Below are 26,296 nucleotides of genomic sequence, written 5' to 3' on the forward strand. Positions count from 1 at the left end.
TTCACTTGAAAGCTTTAGATTGGTCATTGTTCAATCTTGCTACGGAATACAGGTCTTCTCGGGGTACTTCGACAGACAGTTCTTCTTGGATAACTCTGGGTATTGAGTTGTCATTGTCATTTTCATGGGTTAAAGCTGGCAAATCGTATTGTGTAATCTGTTTTTCGTGCTGAAGAAGTATATCATTTATATCCCTGAGTAGCTGATTTGTGAACACTAAGGCTGTTGTGGTGCTGGCTGACGGATAATCATCTACCATATATGAAAAAAATTCATCCCATAAACTTTTTACATCTGTAGGCTCACAAAATATTAAGATGGTTGCAAACAACCTTCGTAAAGCACATGGCAATCGTAAAACAGAAGCCTCAACCAAACACGCACGGATGCAAATGTCACTCTCTAACAATCCTCGGTGTTGAGCAGATTGCTTGAAGGACGAATATTGGACCCCATTCACTGTTAGCAAGTCATCCCAACTGATTGGTCCTCTGACATTAGATAACAGAATACGCAAATAGAATTTTTCTCCTTTTGAAGGTGATACAGTATAAATTCGACCGATGGATCTTCTCTGTGTCTTGCGCCGACGCCATTCCTTTTCCTTGTTGTGCCAAGTGTAATACTCTAGAATTTCCCTGTACAGAAGATGCCTAGATTGTTGGTCCTCCTCACGATTTAGGACAAAGAACTCAGTGAGCATTGTTCTAGAGAAATAATCATCATTAAGTATTTCAGGAATGGTTTGGTGATCATAGAAGCTCACTTGATGTTGATTTGGAAAATGAATTTGTAACCTTTCCACTGATGGATATATTCGGTAAAGGTTAAATTTAAATATTCTCCAACATACCTCTGGAGCAGCGATCCATCTTGCATCAACAAACTGTTGGACCTCGTCAACATTAGAACCGTTATGAACTTCCATTGCAACCCGGTCTGGACCCTTGTAGCAATATTTGTAGAGATACTTTATACTCTTTATGCTACTACATATCTCAACATTAATATGGCAATCATACTTTAGTAGTAGCCAAGGGTTGTACGGAACTACCCATCTATTGTCAACTGTGACATTTTGGTTAATCGGTACTGGAGTGTCGAATCGTCACCTATATTGCGGATATGAGTCGTCACCTCTTCGTGTTTCTGCTGTGAACTCTTTTGGGTAGTTGCGTTTACATTGGCCATTTTTCATACAGGGCGAAGATTGATCAAGTGTTCCGCAAGGACCATGAATCATATGTTTTAGCACTGCATCATGTAGGTGTGGTTCCACTTCTTTAGATGGTATCTCTGCACGTACCAAACTATCATAATGCTCTGGGTCAATTAACTTGTCATTGTTCTCTAAGATTAGCAACATATGTACATGTGGCAATCCTCTTTTTTAAAATTTAGTGACATAAATATAGCTCTTCACCTTTCCCAAGACACCCTTAGTAATTACATCCTCTTTCAGCTGTTCAAATTTGGCTCGAAAAATTCTTGTTGTTAGATCTGGACGATCTTGTGGAGTTTGAACTGGGTTGAGTTCTGAAGTTATTTCAGTCCAAGATGGATTGCATGTCATTGAAAGAAAAATATCTGGCTTGCCCTCTTTAAGAACAATCGCCATTCCATCTTGATATCGTTGGGTCATGTCACGACGGCTACCAATGAACGACGATGGTAATATTGTTCTTTTTCTTCCAACATTTTCTGAAGACAAATATATAGAGAAATATTATTAGTTTTAATAATTATTTTGGGTAATTCTTAATGATTTACGAAGTAGCAATTAGATACAATATTTACCTACATTGGTTTCTCCTGTGTGTAAAGCATCTTGTAAGTCTTGATATAATTCAGCCCGTAATTTCTTCTGTCTATTTCGAACCCATCTTAACTTTTCGGTTTCAATTTTCACATAGTTATCAACAACATATTGTTGTAGTAATCGTCCTGCTTGCAATACGGTGGAATGATCATCGGGGCGGATCTACAAATTTTTAAGAATTTGCAAAAAAGATTAGATACATTGAACAATTTTTTTTTCAGAATTTTATTGAAGTATATACCGCGTAGGAAATGGGAATTTGTACCTGGAGCATATAGCTATTATATGTTCGGCATGATACTTTGCCGCTACTTTGACTTCGGATATTGATATCCCATCCATGAGTTCCAAATGGAAAAAGAAGAGGATATTGTTGTGGATCGTAATAGCCAACGAATTCCTGAATCCTTTGTAGGCTACCAGCATGAGTTTACACCTTAATATCTCGCCCACGAATCATTGTTTCAACGTCATCACCAACAATTATAGCTGCTACCTGCGACGCAGTTGGAAGACTATATTGTGGCTGATTAGCAGGTCGCTCTCTAATGACCAAACTACACTCATGTACATCTGACCGTTGTGCAAGCTGGCGAAACACATGGAGAAAAGGATTATACCGGTGTAGCAATTGTTGTAACTTGAAAACTAATGTTTCATGTAGTTGTGTGTTCTCCAGCATCCTATTCTGCAACTCATGGTCAGTATCATATATGTACAGTTGCAAAAACCGTGACCGCGTGCCCTGATCCGGATGAAATCCCCCTATATTGTGATATATTGAGTCTTGAGCACGAAATGTATATATACCACGACCTGTTATAGCCATTTGTTCGTCTATGTGCACACCACACGAAGTGAAGAAAAATACATGATTGTATCCACGAATATGTTTTCTAAAATGGTTTCCTTCTGCAGAGGGGTCCAAAAATATTTCAAGCAATTCCTGAGGAGCATTTACTCGGGGAAGAGAGACTTTTCCCCCATTACAGCACATCTCGAACATCTCATGGTGAAATAGACGTGCGCTACAGTAATGACATGTCCTTGGGATTGGTAGCGGAGTTCGAATTATTGTTGCATCCTCTTGAAAATTTCGAGCACAATTATGGGATGCTCGAACATTTTGTCTAATTTCTGTACTCGTATAAAATTAACATATATTTGGTTACATTCATAATGAAAATCAGAAAATGATGAAGTTTGTAACAACTAAAAAAATAGTTCTTTGTTGATTATAAATACAAAGAATTACTTCAATTATAGTGGTTATCATAAAAAAGAGATAAGTAGCTATCAAATATTTAAGTGATGTTTCAATAATTTTTTTTAACTTTGTTACATTGTATAATATTGTGATGTTGTTTGACTTTATTTTTTTAAATTTTGTTATTCAGATGTATTTAACAACTTTAATTATAAAATATTTTATTTTATTCTTTATAAAGATGTTTTGTATTCATTAAATAAATGTTTTTATTCTTTTAATTATAAAGAAATATTATTTATTCTGTAGCAATATAGTTTTATTCTTTTTTTAATAAAATCATTTTATTTAAAACCTTTTATTCGAAACTATTATAACAAAGTTAAAATCACATACCATCTATAACAACATTATATTATTCTAAATGTTTATTATTTTCTTGTTCCATTATATGTTTTTGTTTATATGGTAACACTATGTTTATCATGGATTATTTTTTTTAGATTAAATAGTCAATACAATATAGTTTGAGTCTGAAATAAATAATTTTTTTTTAAAAATGCTTTCTTTATATATCATAAATTTTTTTTTTTGCATAAAGTTCTTTGTTCATCAATTGTCTTATAGCATTTTTAGTTAATTATCTTATATAGGGTATGACAATTTTTGCTTTTGGCCAAATTTTTTAGCTTGTATGTTTTGTTTCATGTTTTTTAAATGTTTAGATATTACTGGTCGAAATAATACAATACATGACGATAGTATTGGTTCATATTTTATTTGTTCTATTACTTCTAATAATTTTTATTTTGTATGCTTTCGCCTAAAGTTATCATTTTATTTTTTACTATTTATTTTATTTCTTAAAATATATTTTATTTAATTATTTTATGTTGTCATATTTGTGTGAATTATAATAAAATAATTCAACAAAATACAAAATTTTTTAAATTAATTTTTTTTCGTTTTCGCTAAAGTTTCCATATTTTTCATTTTGATTGACAAATAAATATTTTAAGTATTATATTGGTTTTTATAAAAAAATTTTGTATAGATTTTAATGTTTTTTTTGTTAGGCACGGACACTCTTTTTTGATAATTGATTCTTGTAATGATCTTAAATAAATAAATTTTTTAACATTTTATTTAATTATTTTATTTTGTCATGTTTGTGTGAATTATAACAGAATGATTCAACAAAATATAAAATTTTTTAAATTACCTATTTTTTTGTTTTTACTAAAGTTTACATATTTTTTATTTTAATTGGCAAATAAATATTTTAAGAATTTTGTTGGTTTTTATAAATTTTTTTTGTGTATAGATTTTAATTTTTTTTTGTTAGGCACTGGCACTCTTTTTTAAAAATTGGTTCTTGTAATGATCTCAAATAAATAATTTTTTTAACACCAATTATGCTCACACTTAATTTTTACTATGAATATATTAATATGCTAACATATAAGGATAAAATAATATTTTGTTTATAAATTTATTTACCTATTAAAATTATGTCACAATACTAAATATATAAAGAAAAAAAAATACAATACTAACCAGTTACATTTGCTTCACGTTTACTGTTTTGATCAGATCTATTTCTATGAATTTCTGATAGTATGTAAAAAGAATACATCAACAAAATTATAAATTTGTTCATTAAATTAAGTCTGTACAATATCAGTGGTAATTGAGAGGTTACTTTTAAAGAAACAAATCATACAAAATTAAATTGATTAGAAGTAATAGAATACGTAGAATACCCATTAATATCATAATTATCCAAACTCTGAATAATTAAAAAGAATAGATAGTGACCGTAAAATACAAATACATTATAGGCAGTTTGAGTTCCTGTAAAAAGTTACCATTTGAAAAATAATTCAAGTGTAACCGTATAATAGATTTATTAAGTGAAGAAATTATCATTTATTTTTTACAATGTTATATATATTTATTAAAAATATTTTAACCTTTTTTGTGTATTAAATAAAACGTTTAAAAGAATTGTAGAATATTAAAAAAGATATGAAATGTAAAATTCTATTAGATATTAATTGGACCATTATTATTACGAGCATCTGAATAATAGCAATCATATTATTGGAACGATAATAATGTATTTTAAATGATTATATTTTACAGTGTTTAATTTTTTTTTAGAGATAAATAATTCGTGAATATAAAAATTATATTAAATTGGTAGCATAATAATTATATTAAAAATAGTAAATTTATCAATTTAAATTTATGTAGTGAAGAAATTAATACTTCTGATATATCTATTTTTGATAAGGAAAAGTATAAAAAAATATCGAAATACTAATTATTTTTGTTATACAGTGAAAAAATTTAAGTTACAATTATATTATTAAACACATATATCTAATATGTTGTGTTATATATGAATGGATGCCCATTTAATACATTGTGACTTTCTTCACAATGTTGGGCAGCTAACTTTTCCAATAGAGAATTTTAATTTCTCAAGAAAGATTAAGCTTTATGAAGCTTTGAAAAAGAATACATTGTACAAGTATAAATAGAAGGAGGGTCTTAAGTATAGTACGTACAACAAATAATATTAATGTATATATATAAATTATTATTGAGCTAATTATATAGAGTCTTCCATTTACGTATTTTATTTACATCTTCCTTATTTATTTAGTTGTTTTACAACACGTTATCAGCATGAGACTCTGATCAAATTTTTAGGAAGACTCAGGTAACAAATTTTTATTATGTCGAAACTCTCTCATCTTGAATTCAATGCTCTTGATATATCTAGAAACAATTATTTATCATGGATATTAGATGCTGAAATCCATCTTGATTCAATGGATCTTGGAGATACCATTAAGGCTGAAAATAATGCATCCCAGAAGGATAAAGCCAAAGCCATGATTTTTCTTCATCGTCATCTTGACGAAGGATTGAAAAATGAATATCTCACATTAAAAGATCCTGCAGATCTTTGGAAAGACCTTGAAAAAAGGTATAATCATCAAAAAACGGTGATACTTCCTCAAGCTCGATATGAATGGACACACTTGCGTCTACAAGATTTTAAATCTATAAATGAATATAATTCTGCAATGTTTCGAATCACCTCACGAATGAAATTATGTGGGGAAAAGATAACTGATCATGATATGTTGGAGAAAACTTTCTCAACTTTCCATGCCTCGAATGTGCTCCTATAGCAGCAGTATCAAGAAAAAGGGTTTAAAAAATATTCTGAGTTAATTTCTTGCCTTCTTGTTGCTGAACGCAACAATGAGTTGTTATTGAAAAATCATGAAGCGCGCCCAGCTGGCGCTGTCCCATTTCCTGAAGTAAATGCAGCAAACTACCCTAGAAGAGGTAAATGGCAAGGTTTTAATAACAAGAAAAATTATGGAAGAAAAAAGAATTATATTCAAAAGAGAGTATCTCACCAGAAGTGGGATAAAGAAAGAAATATCGGGTAGAGTAAATCAACAGAGGATAAGTGTTTCTGTTGTGGTGGAAAGGGCCATTGGTCACGTACCTGTCGTACCCCAAGGCACCTAGTCGATCTTTATCAGGCATCTTTGAAAAAGGATGACAAAGGAAAGGAAACAAATTTTGTTTCAAATGATACTGAAAATTCCACCACTCATTATGATGTATCTGATTTCTTTGAGGACCCTGAAGGAAATATTGGTCATTTGATCAATGATGGAATAGTTTAATATGTGAGATTGTGAAGTATCTATGTAAATAAATAATGTAAAGAATTTATTGTTAAGTTTTATTTCCTATGTATTTAAGTTTCAAATGTGATGTATATAAATAATGAAATATTAATGTTTATGAATTTTGAAATCATTAAATATGTCATGTTTTAAAATAAAATTTTAGTATATGACATTATGTGCATGTATTGCTACTCATTTTATTATTATTTGTCTTTGAAGAAAATGGCAAGGATATGTAATGAAGATGTATGCCTTGCGGATAGTGCAAGTTCGCACACTATTCTCAAAAGTGATATATATTTTACCCATCTTGTGCTAAAAGAAGAGTATGTTAATACTATCATTGGCTCCGGCAATGTGATAGAAGGCTCCAGAAGAGCTATAATTTTGTTTCCTGGAGGAACAAAATTCATAATAAATAATGCACTGTTGTCTACCAAGTCTCGAAGAAACTTGTTGAGCTTTAAAGATATTCGCCGAAATGGATATCATATTGAGACTATGAATGAGGGAAATCATGAGTATTTATGTATCACAACTCATGATTCAAATAAGAAAGTTATATTAGAAAAATTACCCTCACTTTCATCTGGGTTGTATTATACCAAGATTAGTGCAATTGAATCACATGCCATTGTAAACCAGAAGTTTACTAGCCCAAATGAATTTATAACTTGGCATGATAGATTGGGTCATCCGAGAACAACCACGATGAGGAGAATTATTGAAAACTCTCATGGACATTCACTAAAGAACCAGAAGATTCTTAAAACTAGTGAATTTTGTTGTGCTGCATGTTCTCAAGGAAAGTTAATTTTAAGCTCATCACCAGTAAAGATTGGATTTGAGTCCCCTGAATTCCTAGAAAGGATTCAAGGTGATATATGTGGACCTATTCATCCACCATGTGGATCTTTTAGATATTTTATGGTCCTGATAGACGCATCTTCGAGATGCTCACATGTGTGCTTATTATCATCTCGCAACCTGGCGTTTGCGAGATTACTGGCTCAAATTATTCGATTAAAAGCACAATTTCCAGAAAATCCAATCAAAGCAATTTGTCTTGATAATGCTTATGAATTTACTTCCCAAGCTTTTGATGCTTATTGTATGGCTAATGGAATAAGTGTTGAACATCCAGTAGCTTATGTTCACACACAAAATGGGTTAGCAGAATCGCTTATTAAACGCCTCCAATTAATTGCTAGACCCTTGCTTATGAGAACAAATCTCCTAACCTCGGTTTGGGGGCATGCTATTTTACATGCCGCAGCACTTATTCGTTTGAGGCCAACGAGTTACCATCAGTTCTCTCCTATGCAATTAGCTTTTGCCCAGCAGCCAAATGTTTCCCATTTAAAAATATTTGGGTGTGCGATATATGTTCCCATTGCACCACCTAATCGCACCAAAATGGGACCCCAAAGAAAATTGGGGATATATGTTGGATATGATTCTCCCTCTATAGTGAGGTATCTTGAGATACAAACTGGTGATGTGTTTAAAGCCCGGTTTGCGGATTGTCATTTTGATGAATCAAAATTTCTAACATTAGGGGGAGAGAATAAGCTTCCTGAAAAGGAACTTAAGTGGAATGCATCATCATTGATGCATTTAGATCCTCGATCAGTGCAATGTGAACTAGAAGTTCAAAAGATTATACATTTGCAAAGAATAGCAAATGAATTGCCTGATGCATTTTCTGATACAAAGAGGATAACCAAATCTTATATACCAGCGGAAAATGCTCCAATTCGAATTGATGTCCCAGTAGGACAAATAGCCACTGAAGCAAATACACGCCAGAAGCGTGGCAGGCCTGTCGGTTCCAAAGATAAAAATCTTCGAAAGAGAAAAGAGGTAAATATTCCTATGGAAAAAGACATAGTAAAGACACCTGCAGTTATCCAAAATTCTGATATAACGCCAGAAGACGTTCAGGTACCTAAAAATTGTGAAAATGACGAGATCTCGATAAATTATGTCTTTACAGGAGAGAAATGGGACCGAAATAAGACAATTATCAATAAAATATTTGCATATAATATGGCATTAACTATCATGCATGAGAGTAAGGATCTTGAGCCAAGATCAGTTGAAGAATGTCGACAAAGGAATGATTGGCCAAAATGGAAAGAAGCCATGGAGGCTGAATTAGACTCACTTGCAAAACGTGAAGTCTTTGGGCCTGTAGTTCGTACACCAGAAGATGTAAAACCTGTTGGATATAGGTGGGTATTTGTGAGAAAACGAAATGAGAAAAATGAAGTTGTGCGCTATAAAGCCCGACTTGTGGCACAAGGCTTCTCACAAAGGCCCGGTATAGATTATGAAGAAACGTATTCCCCTGTAGTGGATGCGATAACATTGCGTTATTTAGTCAATTTATCTGCATATCATAAACTGCATATGCATTTAATGGATGTGGTAACAGTCTACTTATACGGCTCATTAGATCGGGATATCTATATGAAAGTCCTTGAAGGACTAAAGATATCTAAACCATCGAATGAATATTCACAAGGTTTATACTCAGTCAAATTGCAAAGATCTTTATATGGTCTAAAGCAATCTGGACGAATGTGGTATAATCGTCTTACTAAGTATCTGGCCAAAAACGGATTCAAGAATGATGATATCTGCCCCTGTGTTTTCATAAAGAAAACTGCATCTGGATTTATTATTATTGCTGTGTACGTTGATGATTTAAATATCATTGGGACTCCTGAAGAGATTCCAACAATTATAAAAACCCTAAAAGAAGAGTTTGAGATGAAAGATCTTGGAAAGACTAAGTTTTGTCTCGGCCTGCAGATCGAGCATATAAAAAGTGGGATCTTTATTCATCAAGCAACATACACAGAGAAGATCTTGAAGAGATTTTATATGGATAAGTCACATCCATTAAGGGCCCGTTTGGGAAACTCTAGAAGTAGCTTTTTTTAACTTTTGACTTATGAAAAGTAGTAGTATTAATGTGTGCAATTTTCAAAACCAAATTGCAACTTTCTAAGAAGCTATTTTGGAGCTTATAGAGAAGTTAAAAAAAATGACTTCTCTCATAATACTTCTACTTTTCATTACATTTCTATAAAATAAGCACTTTTAGAGTTAAAAATTCAAACACAAAATAACTTATTTATAAGTTACTTTTAACAGAGTCATTTATTGTTTAAGTTATTTTATCAAAAGGAGCTTAATTAAGTTGGTTATCCAAATTGGGCCTAAGTACTCCAATGATCGTAAGATCTTTGGATGTGAAAAAGGATCAATTCCGTCCTAAAGAAGAAAATGAAGATATCCTTGGTCCTGAAGTACCATCTTAGTGCCATTGGAGCGCTAATGTATCTTGCTAATAATACACGACCTGATATATCATTTGCTGTGAATTTACTAGCAATGTATAGTTCCTCTCCAACCAGAAGACATTGGAGTGGAGTCAAACAAATCTTTCGATATCTTCATGGAACGGTTGATATGGGATTGCTTTATCCCTATGGATCCAAGTCACAACTAGTTGGCTATGCAGATGCCGGATACTTGTCTGATCCACATAAAGGGAGATCTCAAACAGGATACCTGTTTACATATGGTGGAACAGCTATATCATGGAGATCCACGAAACAGACGATTGCTGCAACATCCTCTAATCATGCCGAAATACTAGCGATTCATGAAGCAAGTCGCGAGTGTTTTTGGCTCCGAGTTTGATCCAATATATTCTGTCATCATGTGGACTGATTGATCATAAGATAGCTCCAACTGTCCTGTTTGAAGACAATACAGCATGCATTGCTCAACTTAAGGGTGGATACATCAAAGGTGATAGAACAAAGCATATTTCTCCCAAATTCTTCTTCACTCATGATCTTCAAAATCAAGGGACAATTGATGTCCAACAGATCTGCTTAAGTGACAATCTGGCAGATTTATTTACAAAGTCACTCCCAAAATCCTCCTTTGAAAAATTGGTACATGAGATTGGGATGCGCTGATTTCGAGACATTAAATGATTTCGGCAAGAGGGGGAGACTGTACTCTTTTTTCCTTGGTCAGGTTTTTTTTCCATTGGATTTTTCTTGACAAGGTTTTTAATGAGGCAGTCCCATCACAAAGGATATTGTACTCTTTTTCCTTCACTAAGGTTTTTCCCACAGGGTTTTCCTTTAGTAAGGTTTTAGCGAGGCAATAATCCTAAATGGTCATCCAAGGGGGAGTGTTGTGATATATATGAATGGATGCCCATTTAATACATTGTGACTTTCTTCACAATGTTGGGCGGCTAGCTTTTCCAATAAAGAATTTCAATTTCTCAAGAAAGACTAAGCTTTATGAAGCTTTAAAAAAGAATACATTGTACAAGTATAAATAGAAGGAGGGTCTGAAGTATAGTACGTACAACAAATAATATTAATGTATATATATAAATTATTATTGAGCTAATTATATAGAGTCTTCCATTTACATATTTTATTTACATCTTTCTTATTTATTTAGTTGTTTTACAACATAATATAATTTTTTTAATAATGATGCTGCGCAAGAACATTTTATTTATTCTTATAATAATATTATATAGGTCAATAATGGAAGGTTTATTGAATCAAAATTTATGAAAAAATAAATTACTATTAATTAAATAAATATAAAGGAGTTCTATCCATATTTATTACTATTTGGTCTATTACTTGAATCAGTTTTACTTTTATTATGAGTATCTAAATATTTAAAAAATTTTATTATTAACATGAAAATAATGTATGTTGACAATTTAAGAGTACATTCGGTAGATAAATTACAGATAAATAATACTAAGAGGACATTAACATAGAGATATTGTAGAAATAATTCAAATTAAATGGCAAATTAAATTGTAGAAAAGAATTTAAAAAATATATACCAGAATTATTTACTAAAATTTAATAACAAATATATTATTAAATATTGAACATATATATTTTTCTTATAATAATACAGTTATAAAAATTGTTTGGCAGTATAATATTACATTAAAAAATTATTAAACTATTTAATAATTGAGATTATAATTATGTAAAGTACATTAAGACAATATAATAATATCTATAATAATATTATTTAGGCCAATAATAAAAGATTTATGGAATCAAAATTTAAGAAAAAATAAATTATTATTAATTAAATAAATATAAATATATAGGATTCCTTCCCATATTTGGACTGTTTGGGAACGAGAATAATGTATTTTAAATGATTATATTTTACAGTGTATAATTTTTTTTAGAGATAAATAATTCATGAATATAAAAATTATATTAAACTGGTAGCATAATAATAATTATATTGAAATAGTAAATTTATCAATTTAAATTTATGTAGTAAAAAAATAATCACTTCTGATATATTTACTTTTTAGAAGGAAAAGTATAAAAAAAATATCGAAATTATCAACTAATTTTTTTTGTTATACAGTGAAAAAATTTAAGCTACAATTATATTATTAAACATATATCTAATATAATTTTTTTTATAATGATACGGCGCGAGAACATTTTATTTATTCTTATAATAATATTATTTAGGACAATAATGAAAAATCTATTGAATCAAAATTTATGAAAAAATAAATTACTATTAATTAAATAAATATACAGAAGTTCTACCTATATTTATTACCATTCGGTCTATTACTTGAATCAGTTTCGCTTTTATTATGAGTATCTAAATATTTAAAAAATTTATTCTTAACATGAAAATAATATAGGCTGAGAATTTAAGAGTACTTTCGGTAGAGTACAGTAACATAGATATATTGTAGAAATAATTCAAATTAAATGGCGAATTAAATTGTAGAAAAAAAGTTAAAAAAATATACCAGAATTATCTATTAAGTTTTTTTTGTTACAGAGTTAATAAATTTAATAACAAATATATTATTCAACAGTGAAAAATAATATAATAATACAGTTATAAAAATTTTATATTTGTATGATATTATATTAAAAAATTATTAAACTATTTAATAATTGAGATTATAATGATGTAAAGTACATTTAAGATTTAAGATAATATAATAATATTATTTAGGCCAACAATAAAAAAATTATTGAATCAAAATTTAAGAAAAAATAAATTATTATTAATTAAATAGATATAAATATAAGATTCCTACCCATATTTGGATCGTTTGGTATATTACTTGAACCAGCTCCGGTGTTATTGTGAGTATCTGTAGATGTAAAAAATCATTATTAAGATGAAAATAATGTAATTTGATAATTTAAGGGTACACTCAAGAAATAAATTATACATAATTGGTACGTACTAAGAGTCCAATAACATAGATATATCGTAAAAAAAATTCATATTAAATGATAAACTAACAATATAAATTTATTAATGAGAATTATAACTTAAGAGTACCTGATATAGAGTATTGTTGAGGAGGTATATTTGTGATATCTTGTAATGGTGTTGCCATGTTAGTTGGTCCTATCGATTTGTTTTTCTCGTCTAATACTCTCTCGGTAACTGGCACGCCTTCTGTCAAGGTGTTGCTGCCTCTGTTCTTCACTCATATTTTGTCTTCGTTGTCTGGCATAGTCTTGTCAAGTTTGTCGACCACTTCCACGTGAATTTTCCATTGGTATGTTGTCAACTATAATTAATCAAAGAAACATATAAAAACAGTTATACACTTTTATTTAATGACGAAAAATAAATTACAGTAAATTTTACATTATATTTAGGCGAAGTGAGAAGAATGCAGGAGAAGATAGAGGAGAAATGAAGGAAATTTTTTCTATTATGGAGAGATATGGAGTAACCAGTGAAGTGAGAGAGATTAAAGGAAAAATTGGGAATAATACAATTGACGCAGGAACTGATGTGAGAGAAATTAACTGATGCAGTAGTGGGAATTAAGTAGTAGAATTCTGTAACTGATGCAGTAACGTGATTTGAGAGAAATTAACGTGGAGAAGTTATATTGAGGTGAACGTGGATGAAAATGAAGTAGTAAAATGCTGTAACTGTAAGTAAGTTATTAAAAAGGATAAAAATGGAAAGAAAAATTGGACACCAAAAATGGGTTTTTCCATTATATATTGTTATAGATAATAATAATATAATAATATATATATATATATATATATATATATATATATATATATTCTATTTTTTAAACCATTTTATTTTATTAGGTTTTTTAATTTATTTTATTGTATTTTTCTTTTACTTTAAAAATTTTAGGGATCTAATGATCTTCTGTTTAAACGATTCCAATTATATGATCAAAAAATAGTTCAAGAGAATATGTTTGAATTTTGGTAATTTATTAAGTCTAATTATTATATAAAAAGTTAAAAATATTCTGAACTTAAAAAAGTATTTAATAATAAAATTGTGTTTGTTCAAAATCGTAAAAAGAGACAGAGAGAAAAAGAGAAAATTAAAATTTTTTAACTAATTACAAAAATTCACCACCATCAAAGCTATTAAATTTGAGTATATTAAGTGAGGATTAATAAGAAGCAAACCAGAACGATAAATTTAAAAATTTTCTATCTCTCTTTATATAGTGTTTCACTTTAAGTAACTATTTTAAATGGATAGTATTCAAATGACTAACAAAATAATAAAAAGATTTGCATTAGATTATGAAAATTAATCTCATCCTTATAATACAATGGCATTATTTCAAAATATGTAAAATAAAATAATAAAGTACACTTAAATTAATGTGCAAAATAAAATAAATGTGAAACTTAGATAGTAGCAATCAAACATGAATAGCAATGGTTGCTTTTTGTCCCAAGGTACTATATTAAATTGTGACTTAAATTTATAATTATTAGTTAAAAAACTTACAATTATGTATTTTTTATTATTTTAGTTAAAAATAATATATTTTGATATTATTTTTTAGGATGACTGACATCAAATTTTGATAATTTGAAACAAAATTTTAAATGCTTTATGTCTTATTTCTTTTAATAAAACTTCAACAACTCATAAAAGTTAACAGAATAGATGGTTATAAATCAAAGTGATAGACAATATTAAAAGTTGCAATAATAATATTCGGTGATAATTAATTACAGTCGAGTGAAGAGAAGGTGGAAAGAGAAGAAAAAAATGAGAAAGGAGAACAAGGTAATATAATAATGGCGATGAGACAATACCAAGTACGTGTATAGAGAATAATAATAAGAAAAAAGTGTTTGATATAGTAAGGGAATATAATAAAAATATAAATTAATAATTTTGAAAAAATAACAAAATTAAAGATAATTTAAAAAAATTAAATATAAAATTAAAAAAAATTAAAATATTTTTTATCAATTGAAATTATGCCTGAAGATAAATAGTATTTTAAATATGAATTTTTATCTCGATTTTAAATTAAATACTCTTAAAAATAAATAACAAAACTTAATAACGTTTATAAATAGTTAATTTGTAAATAATGTTTCAAATTTTTATTTTGATTTTGTTACCCATAATAACAACATAATAAATTTGTTTAATATCTTATTTAATCTAAATTTATAAATTTTATACATTCTAAAAGTTAATTTGATAATTTGGGTAAAAATTTTAAATGCTTTATGTCTTACTTCTTTTAGCGAAACTTTAACAACTCATAAAAGTTAACATAATAGATGGTTATAAATCGAAGTGATAAACAAGATTAAAAGTTGCGATAATAATCCTTGGTGATAATTAATTACGGTCGGCTGAAGAGAAGATGGAAGGAGAAAGAAAAAATGAGAAAGGAGAACAAGGAAATATAATAATGGCGATGAGACAATGACAAGTATGTGTTTAGAGAATAATAGTAAGAGAAAGAATAGTGTTTAATATAGTAAGGGGATATAATAAAAATATAAATTAATAATTTTGAAAAAAAAATGAAATTAAAGAAAATTTAAAAAATTAAAAATAAAATTAAAAAGAAAAATAAAATATTTTTTAATAATTGGAATTATGCATGAAGATAAAGAGTCTTTTAAATATAAATTTTTATCTCAGCCTGAAATTAAATACTATTAAAAATAAATAATTAAACTTAATAACGTTTATAAATAGTTAATTTATAAATAATATTTTTAAATTTTTATTTTGATTTTGTTACACATAATTTTTAATTGAATAATGTTGAAGTGTTTATATAATTAATTTTATGGTCAATAAATCTGACGGTTTTTCAAGATTCGAGAAGTTATTGATAAGAAGATGTATGATGAATTATGAATGAATTTTTATACTCTCCTATTTTGACTATTAATTATTCTTATAGTTTGATATTTAAAAACGAAAAAAATAAGCATTCTGATTTCTTCTATTTTTCACTATTTATAAAAAAATGAAGGCCTCTTTATATTCAGATTCATATTTTGACCTACCACTTAAAAAAGATGAAGACAAATATAAATATCCATGATATTTAAGTAAAAATTATCTTTTATAAATAACTAACATGTATTTTAGTTTATATATACTCTTTTTGAATCAGGATAATGTTATTATTATTATTTTTTAAATTATATTTTTTCTGATAATATATATACCTCTTTATTGTGAGTTTTTATAATTTAATATTTTAAAAATTTTTCACAATAATTTTAATTTTAATAAAATATGATATAAATAAGTTCACGTCAATATTAAAATAAAAAAATACTTATTTAATAAATTTAAAGAATGAATAATATATTAACAAAAAAATAATAAAAAAGCGGCTGAACATGCATGATAGTGCCTGTTGAGCCGCTAGTGATCGGTATGCAAAATTAAACTCTATAAATAATATTAGAAGCCTTGTAAGTGTAACTTTTTTTTTTTTATTTTCATTGTATTTCACTATTTTGTGTAGAAAGCCCATTGCAATGACGCTATAGACGTTACATACTTAATAAAGGGCGTCACGAAGCCCAATCCTAAATTGGGGCGAATGGGAGAGAAAGAGAAGAGCGTGGCGCCATCTCTCTCTTGTTGAGTGTTGACAGTTGACGTTATCCTCTATTTCTGTTCTCCTTTCTTTTCTTCACTCGTCTACAAACACCACCCACACTCTTGACTCCTTGTTCCATTTCCATTTCCAGATGCTACACTCTCATCTTCATCTTCATCTCCACTTGCCTTCATCGTACTCCACTCCATTCCTTTTCCCTTATCACTCTCCAACATTCCCCTTCGCCACATCAAGAAGAAATTCTTACTCTCTCAGATTCCGCAGCACAAGCTTCAATCATGGCCGCACCATCATCAGGAACGAAACCGAACTGCAGCTGCAAAACCACAACCCAACCAAGCCACAGCAAGTAAACAGAGCTTACCCTTTCCACGAAATCGAGCCCAAGTGGCAGCGCTATTGGGAGCAGAATCGCACTTTTCGAACCCCCGATGACGACATTGACACCTCCAAGCCCAAATATTACGTTCTCGACATGTTCCCTTACCCCAGGTTTTGAACTCTTTGACTCTAGCCACTTTCTCCGAGCGTCAAGCTCGATTCTTTTTTTCTCATGAAATATGGTTTTGCAGTGGAGCGGGGCTACACGTTGGGCATCCTCTGGGGTACACCGCCACTGACATTCTTGCAAGGTATAAACGGATGAAGGGTTATAATGTGTTGCATCCAATGGGTTGGGATGCGTTTGGACTTCCTGCTGAACAATATGCTATTCAGGTTTCACTCTCACTCTCACTCACTTCGCTTCTCTGTGTTCTTCTCAAGTTTCTTCGTGATTCTCGTCCTTCTCTCTTTTTTATGCTGTTGCTGCGGGTTGCAGACGGGAACTCATCCGAAGCTCACTACAGCTCGGAATATCGATCGCTTTCGTTCTCAGGTAAGCTTATGATGACACATTTTTTACTCTAACCAACACCTTTGATGCTTTGTTCGTCAAATTCATTATATTATCGGATTGAATATGTCTGAGAATTATAAATTTTGCTGCTAGTTTTAAGCTACTCAAGAATCTCGTTTTCAATTCTCCATGCTTCTCATTTTGTGCTATTTTAAGATGTCTAAACTAAGGTTTACTGCGTTAATTCTAAGTGTGAATACTGGACATTTTAATTAAATAATTATATTGAAATGAAGGTAAATTTTTGTGAATTTGTGACGTTGGCTTACGTTTCAAAACAAGCCATACACCTATGGTTGGAATCACAATCAATGCTTTATGTCTTCCATTTTGATCGCACAACTAAACTAACTTTCAATGCATAATGCATAAAATATGTGGCTGTCGACGGTGTTCATTCCAAAGAAAAGCTGAGAGTGCATCAGATTTGGGTGCATTGACAATAGTCTTTTGGGTGGAAGATCATTTTCTCCATTCTCATAGTCATTAGCCTGACAATTGATATTGAAATTGGTTGTTTTCCCTTCATGTTGTGTCTTTTTTATGTGTCTGCAGTTAAAATCATTAGGCTTCTCTTATGACTGGGATCGTGAAATATCTACCATAGAACCTGACTATTACAAATGGACTCAATGGATCTTTCTACAACTTTATAAGAGAGGGCTGGCATATCAGGTTGAGTAATAACTGCTTCAAAGTTTTGCTTATTTCAGTTAACTCCTCAGTATTGAAGATTTTATTGTGTACTTATAAAATGTTAAGGCTGAAGTTCCAGTTAATTGGTGTCCCGCGCTTGGCACTGTGTTGGCCAATGAGGAGGTGGTTGATGGTGTCAGTGAACGGGGTGGTCATCCTGTAATAAGAAAGGTATGTGTTTCTTTTTTATTTTTACTCAATTTTTGGAGGTAGTAGTGAAGTGCACAAGTTACTACATCAGTTACAGTTTTCAAATATATGAATGCCTTAAGAAGTTTTGGTAAATAAGCGCGTGAGTTAATGATTGTCTAATGGTTTGATTATCTTTGTTGAATCTTGGATTAATTCAGTTTCAATAAATTTTTATAATTAGTGGAGTTGTAAGAAAAATTGATGTTGATTCTTTGATTATTAGAGGGATGCATGTGGTACACTGCTTGAAACTCTGGTTATTTGTGATTATTAGGTTGTGTGTTTGCTGGTATTGATGAATGTATTGGCTGGTGTTTAATTGGGAATGGATTAGAGTTATAGAAAAATTGAATTGGTTAGCTCGTAAAGTTAGGAAGTGTTGCTGTCTAGTTTGGGAAGTGGGGGTTTAGAGGCTAAATTAGGCTACAAGCTCAATTGACCTCTCCAATAGAGTTAGGCAACCTCCAATTACATATTGAAACTTGTTGGAAGGGTCAGAATGCCCCGAGACATTTATTTGACAATTGAGCTTGCAATAGAAGCCACCAATAAATTAAAGGCTAAAAAATATTCATTTTATTGACTCGGAGCCAACCAATTTGACCCTTGACACAACTTTCAATAGGAAAAATAAGGTTGATGGAAGAGGTTTGAGCATTTAAAATGGCGTAAACCATGATTTAGGATGATAGGTTGTGAGTTGGGCAATAACAAGTTTGCTGCAGAATTCTGTAATTGATGCAGCAACTCGTGTGGTTCGCTGCGACCTCCACAAATTGAGTTTTGGAATGAAATTAAAAGTTTGCTCAACCTAGTTCATTGCCTAGAATTTCAGATTTTTAGGAGTTGAGGATTAGAAGATATGAATTTTTGAAAATCTAAGACAGGGAAAATCAGTTTTCAGCACTTATTGCAGTAACTTCCAGTACTCATAACTCCTAGAACTGAATAGCTTCTAGGTTGCAACCAACGGATAGTTGTTGCTAGGTGAATTAAGAGTCTCCTGTTCAAAATTTGGGTTAGTTGAGGCCTTGTGGTGAGAGTTTTGCAAGTTGGAAGCAACCATATTTGCTGGTTTGAAAAACAGAATTTGACAGATTTTTACTCAACTTTCAAAGTCCATGTCTCCCATCTGAGGACAGCAATGGATCTGAAACCAGTTAGGCTTGGAAGAGAAATACATCTAAATTAGTCTCACCAAATTTTATGGCTAGATGATTTGAGTTGGATTTTTGGAATGAGGGTACTGTCAGGAGAGTGCAGTGGCAGCCTCTTTTTGCAAAAATCCCATAAAATTCAATTCAACTTAGAATTTAGTGGGACCAAAAGGGAGTGAAAGATGGCTGTGTCTAGTGTCATGGTACAAAATTTTAGGTGGTTTCGATAATTGTAGAATTTAGTACTAATTATTGAATATGGGTTGTCTCACTGGTTTTCTTGATATGGTTTTAGAAACAGGACAATACTTTGAAAATTTGTAATGACTTCTACAAGGCTTGGATTTATGTGGGACCAAAACCAAAACGAAGCTTCGTGTCCTTCGGATACCTATATCAAAGAAACAGGCTAGTGCGCAATCGTTACGCGTCGTTTAGAAACTTTGTAAGGAAACAAGGTGTAGTGCTGCAGATAGAAAAGGGACCCTCGTTTTTCCCTTCATTGGAACTAGTGGTCAGAAAATTATGATCTTTAGTTTGTTGGAAACCCTAGTCCGAGATGGTCACGTGAATATAAGATTTGCGGGATTTCGAGATCGTTTAATATTTTTAAGATAGGAAAGAAAATGGGCTGCCAGGGCTGTCTTGGTTGCAACCAATGCATAGCAGGTGAGTTAAGAGTCTCCAATCTGAAATTTAGGTAGTTGAGGCCTTGTGGTGAGAGATATGCAAGTTGGAAGCAACTATATTTTCTGGTTTGAAAAACAGGATTTGACAGATTTGGTTTTTCTCTTATATTTTCTTTATGTTTTCATAATCTTTACAGTGTCGTTGTTTATTACCAAGCAGCCGATGAGGCAATGGATGCTCAAGATCACTGCATATGCTGACCGTCTTCTTGAGGATTTAGATGGCCTTGACTGGCCAGAAAGTGTCAAAGAAATGCAGAGAAATTGGATAGGGAGGTCAGAAGGGGCTGAGATGGAATTTTGTGTCCTTGACAGTGATGGAAAGGAGAGAGATGTAAAGATTATTGTGTATACTACAAGGCCTGACACAATCTTTGGAGCAACGTATTGTCCATCCAACTTTCTTACATGTTTCATAAATTTTATGAATCAGAAACCATTTTAAAAGCAACTCTTATAAACCTCCTATTTACTTTGGTTGTTTTATCAGCTACTTAGTTGTCGCCCCAGAGTACCCATTATTGTCATCATTGGTTTCCACTGCCCAGAGCAAACATGTAAGTTGTCAAGCTGTTTCCATGTTTAATAGTCCTACAAAGCTCTTAAGCGTGCTGATAATAAGGAGATGGTTAATCTTTGGTCTTAGGTGGAGGATTATGTAGAACTTGCCTCAAGGAAGAGTGACCTTGAAAGGACTGAGCTTCAGAAGGAAAAGACTGGTGTCTTCACTGGTTGTTATGCAAAAAATCCTGCAAATGGGGAAGCTATTCCAATATGGGTGGCAGATTATGTTTTGGGAAGGTGTGTATACACAAAGTATCTTTTAGTATGCAGAGTGCATTTATTATTTGCTCAAATGCTATTGATATTGAATCCTTTGAGTTGTGAATGATATTTCAAAAGTTCACATGACACCAGAATATTATGTATTACTCATGCAGTTATGGAACAGGAGCTATCATGGCGGTGCCTGCACACGACTCTCGTGATTATGAATTTGCTTTGAAATATGACATTCCTGTTAATTGGGTTGTGATGCCCAATGACAAAAGTATCAATGAGTCTGGAAAGGCTTTCCCAGGTGAAGGTGTCATAATAAATTCATCAAATTCATTTGTGGGGCTTGACATAAATGGCTTGTCTAGCAAAGAAGCTGCTCTAGAAGTCATTGAATGGGCTGAAAAAAGTGGAAATGGAAAGCGGAAGGTTCATATTTCAAATTAGAATAAGTTTGTATGCTTTTCTAGAATGCGGTTTCTTACGGAGTACTTAATATAGAACATATTTCTTATCATCCTTCAGGTGAACTACAAGTTAAGGGATTGGCTTTTTGCTCGACAACGCTACTGGGGTGAGCCCATCCCTGTTGTCATATTGGATGACAGTGGTGAGACTGTCCCACTGAATGAGAATGAACTTCCCCTTATACTACCTGAATTGGATGATTTTTCTCCCACTGGAACAGGGGAGCCTCCACTGTCCAAGGCAGTGTCTTGGGTAAGTTTACCATCATAAATGCTTTGCTTTCATCATTTTAAATATCATGGCATTTTATTACTAATTTGAACTTACGTTGACATTGACTTTTTATATAATTCGTAAATTTTAAATTTTCCATAGATGGCCATAGGCTAATTCATATTACTTATATAATTCAGAGTTTTCTGTTTGGCTTTTTGTAGTTTTTCCTGTGGTTTATTTTAATATCTCATTTTGTATAACTTTTTAGGTTAAAACCACAGATAGTTTATCCGAAAGACCAGCCACTCGGGAAACAAATACCATGCCACAGTGGGCTGGTTCATGCTGGTAAGGCATTGGGAATGATCTTAAGTTCTATTATAGATTTATTAGCAAGCACCAAGTGGCGTACTTGTGGTCAAGTCTTTAGTAGAATTGATTCAGGAGTTTTCATGCATTTATGCATTTCAAAAATTAAATTCTGTTCTGTTTCACATTTCTTTTTTCTTTCCCAGGTATTATTTGAGATTTATGGACCCAACAAATTCCAAAGAGTTGGTTGATAAGACCAAAGAAAGGTATAACTCTTCGACATTGTCTAACATTGTGTAGATATATCCATTTTCTGTTTGAAGCTTCTAAATTAGTCAATTCGTAACTTTAAAACCATTCTTCATCTGCAGATACTGGGGCCCTGTTGATGTGTACGTTGGGGGTGCCGAGCATGCGGTTCTCCATTTACTATATGCCAGATTCTGGCACAAGGTCTGTATTTACTATTAGACATTTGCCTCAATCTGGTTTATATTGATTTGTGATTTGTATCACTCTTAACCGAATGAATCTAAACCTCAGTACACTGTAAGATAGGGTTGTGAACCCCACCAATTACAATTAGGGACTGGAATTGAGTTAAACAGAGTTTTGAATACCCTGACAATCTGACATATTTTCAGTGTTGCTGCAACATTTGTGGATAATTAATTCAAGTTTTCTATTTCAGGTCCTCTATGACATCGGTGTTGTATCCACCAAGGAGCCCTTCCAATGTGTCATTAACCAGGGTATTATCCTTGGGGAGGTAAATTCAGTTCTTGAAAATTGAGGGCGAAAATTAAATTTATCATGATAAGTTTCTAATGCATTGAGTGGCAGGTTCAATATATGGCTTATAGGGATCAAGATGGCAATCTGATATCTGCTGATGTTGCTGATATTTCAAATGAACATAATCTAGAAAAAATTCCAGAGGAAAAGGTTTCTGAATTATGCTCCCACTCTCTCAATCCATTAATTGATTGTCTTGTCAGACTTAATGTAATGAGCCCAAGCCTCCTTTTCTTTTGACAGTTCATTCCCTTTTCCTGGTGTGTAGGTCATGAAATCCAGGGATTCTTTTGTCCTGAAAGAAAATCCTGACATACGATTAGTTGCTCGCGCTTACAAAATGAGTAAAAGTAGGGGAAACGTTGTTAACCCTGATGATGTTATTGCAGAGTACGGTGCAGATTCTCTTCGTTTATATGAAATGTTCATGGGACCGTTGAGGTATGTGTTTGATCACAATATTATTTGTAATGGCGTGTGGCAGTGGTTGATCCTTAATCAAACTGCTTTTTGTTTTCATTTTATCCCCTTTTATCTTTTCATTTGTTTGGGCTAGGGATGACACGGTGTGATTACGTTTTGGATGTCGTTCTAATATGGACTTCATGCCCATTTTATCCTTCATTTTTCAAATACCTACCAGAGACTCAAAAACATGGAGTACTAGCGGCATTGAAGGTGTATATCGGTTTTTAGGAAGAACTTGGAGGCTGATTGTTGGTTCACCGTTGTCTGATGGAACATTTAAGGAAAGAACCATATCAGTTGATGAGGAGCCTACCATAGACCAACTTCATACTCTTCATAAATGCGTTGCTAAGGTCAATTGTTTCAATTCTCAATAGCCTTTTATAGTTACCTTCTTATGATTTTATAGGAAGATTTGGCTTATAGGAAGATTTGGCTTGGACATTTGGGTTGAGGGTTAAATTTCAGTATTCAGGTAACAGAGGAAATTGAAGGCACAAGGTTCAACACCGGAATTTCGGCAATGATGGAGTTCCTTAATGCGGCATATAAGGTATCCTCTTGTTTACTGATTTCGTTGTTTTATCACCTCACTACATTATCTGTTTTGGGGTATAATTGGGTTGATTTGATTTGGATGAGAGAAAAATAAATCCATCCATGTCAATCAAATTTGAGGCATTTGTTTTCTTGGCATTATATTTTCAGTGGGATAAACATCCAAGGTCAATCATTGAGGCATTTGTTTTACTGCTTTCACCCTATGCACCGCACATGGCCGAGGAGCTGTGGTCTAGGCTTGGCCACACAAAATCCTTAGCCTATGAGCCTTTCCCTGAGGTATGAAGTTGGGTCCATATCCAAACATTCCTAGACCTTTAAGGCTTATCAAGTCCTCTGCCCCTTCATTACTTTTATCCATTGCTTTTTGAACTTGGTTTTAATTACGCGAAATGTGTTCCAAATTAAATATTCTTATTATACACTAAGAATTGTTCATGTCTGTTATACTTTGCAACTGCAGGCAAATCCTGCTTACCTGAAGGACTCAACGATAGTACTACCGGTTCAGATTAATGGCAAGACGAGGGGTACCATTCAAGTGGAAGAAACATGTTCAGAGGAGGAAGCTTTTGGGTTAGCATGTAGGGATGAAAAGCTATCCAAGTATTTAGATGGTCAATCTGTTAGAAAAAGAATATACGTTCCTGGCAAGATATTGAACGTTGTTTTGGACCGGAAAAACACAAAGGTTGCTGTCCAATAGTAAGTAGCCTACTTTCATCTGCAGTAAGCAACATTCAACCTCGGAATTCCCATTCCTCTTGCTGCATTTACTCTGCAACTAACTGCTTGTCGTTGGCTCAGGACTTAACTGCCCTGCATCCGTGCGCAGTGAATGTTCGAGATGGAAAATCAGAGTAATTTCTTTTCTATTTATTTGTGATTACATGTATACTAGATCAAATGAGTCAATTCAGTGACATTCTAGAAAACCAAGCGAGCCATTAATAAGACAACATATATAGCATTTCAATTGATGTCGGTGACAGTTTTTAACATGTTAACCAAACAAATTTTTATACAAAAGGTTACATACATAAAAACTCGATTTTGTCCGAAAATTTTTATTCGATAATTGATTTGGTTACTTAGTTTTATAATGGTTATTGAGAATGAATCTTTTCAATTTTTTTTTTCAAGTAAAATTTCACTCCGGTTCTTAACCATTTATTTGAAGGACATGACGTTTTTGACCATTAAAAAATGACAACGTTAATCTTATCCATTTCACTTCGCGTAACCAAAAAGCTCCTTTTATAGGTTTTCCGTAGAATGGTAACCGAAAAATCTTATGTGTATCAGTAACTCTTCTACGTGAACTTAATCCATTTGATGGGACAAAGAGGCCCTTGCAAAGTTATGAAAAATGTTGCCGTTTTGACGTTTTGATGCACACTCTTGGTAAAAAGAGTATATTCATATGCTAATCTTTTGTCAACCCTAAATCTTGAACCCTACTTGAAGTGATGAATATGGCAGAGCAATCATCAAGTTCTTTTTTTTTTTTTTTGGTCGATGGAATCATCAAGTTCAATCGGTTAGTCAATGAAGAAGTCGTTGGGCTTTGTGCAAGCAACAACTCTAGCAATGTTGGCATGGCGAAGAAGAAGGTCACACACCTAATATGCAATTGTGGAGCTTATGGGATTCTTTTTAAACCTACCACATCACATAACCCAAATAGATTATTCTTTGGTTGCAATTACTTCAAGATATATTAGTATTCACTCCATCTTACAATTTTTTCCGTAATTACAGACTCTTTCAACACATTGCAAGTATTTTAAGTGGCTGGATGAGCTCATAACTTGGCATGGGCATACGAATGTTGGAGTGCAGAAGATGAAAGTTTATGGTAGATTAAGAAAATTAGAGGACAAAATTGAAGAAATGGAGATTAAACTATATAATGGAGTTCAAAGAAAAAGATACATAACACAAAATGGATGTATGATCATGGCATTCTTCATTGCCGTTGCTATTGGATTCTTTTTTTATTGTATTGCATATGAATAAGATGTAAAAAATTACAACTTATTTTAGTTTTTGGATATTACTGCTGTGAGTTAGATGCATCTTAGAGATGGTGACTCAAATGTAAAGATTGTTTGATTTTGATGCTGAAAAGATTGTAATGAGTTAAATTGCAATTAAAAATGTAATTTAGGTCTTCTAGTGACATGAAGTGACAATTTATCAAGAAAAATTAACGATATTAACAAGAAATACAAATATTTAAGCTTTAATATATAGAAAGTTACAAAATACTTAAGGCATGTAATAATATCTCACAAAGGCAAAGGCAACACCTACATGCCTATGTATATTGTCCCCTAATAACTAAACAACACAAATAAT

The 26,296-nt window shown here is 31.8% G+C and overlaps 2 protein-coding genes across 9 annotated transcripts; one reads left to right on the forward strand and one right to left on the reverse strand.

Annotated features, from left to right (window-relative positions):
- Position 1: 1 nt before the first annotated feature.
- LOC114924695 (uncharacterized) lies at positions 2 to 2,816 on the reverse strand. Its single transcript, XM_029289969.1, has 5 exons — positions 2,256 to 2,816; positions 1,798 to 1,981; positions 1,438 to 1,701; positions 1,201 to 1,350; positions 2 to 1,068 (listed from the first exon to the last, which is right to left on the reverse strand). The coding sequence occupies exons 1-5, from the start codon at positions 2,814 to 2,816 to the stop codon at positions 2 to 4; spliced, it is 2,226 nt and encodes a 741-aa protein (XP_029145802.1).
- Positions 2,817 to 16,660: 13,844 nt separating this feature from the next.
- Positions 16,661 to 26,095, forward strand: LOC112722865 (leucine--tRNA ligase, chloroplastic/mitochondrial). 8 transcript variants are annotated; one of them, XR_011867904.1, is made up of 22 exons: positions 16,661 to 17,198; positions 17,279 to 17,423; positions 17,527 to 17,583; positions 18,160 to 18,279; positions 18,367 to 18,471; positions 20,499 to 20,722; positions 20,829 to 20,895; positions 20,985 to 21,139; positions 21,280 to 21,544; positions 21,641 to 21,835; positions 22,068 to 22,147; positions 22,315 to 22,377; positions 22,483 to 22,564; positions 22,803 to 22,880; positions 22,955 to 23,056; positions 23,175 to 23,347; positions 23,550 to 23,727; positions 23,843 to 23,927; positions 24,083 to 24,214; positions 24,399 to 24,640; positions 24,743 to 24,795; positions 25,697 to 26,095. XR_011867904.1 is itself a non-coding variant. In XM_072207520.1 (21 exons), coding segments are annotated over exons 1-21 (2,934 nt in total). In that variant the 5' UTR covers positions 16,661 to 16,836; the 3' UTR covers positions 24,744 to 24,999. The 8 variants fall into 8 exon arrangements, 3 of the variants coding, with proteins under 3 accessions (XP_072063621.1, XP_025629832.1, XP_025629833.1); XR_011867903.1 differs by having other exon boundaries at positions 23,850 to 23,927; positions 24,053 to 24,214; XR_003162925.3 differs by having other exon boundaries at positions 23,850 to 23,927.
- Positions 26,096 to 26,296: the final 201 nt, after the last annotated feature.

Source organism: Arachis hypogaea, chromosome 11, assembly GCF_003086295.3.
Source record: "Arachis hypogaea cultivar Tifrunner chromosome 11, arahy.Tifrunner.gnm2.J5K5, whole genome shotgun sequence".
NCBI lineage: Eukaryota > Viridiplantae > Streptophyta > Magnoliopsida > Fabales > Fabaceae > Arachis > Arachis hypogaea.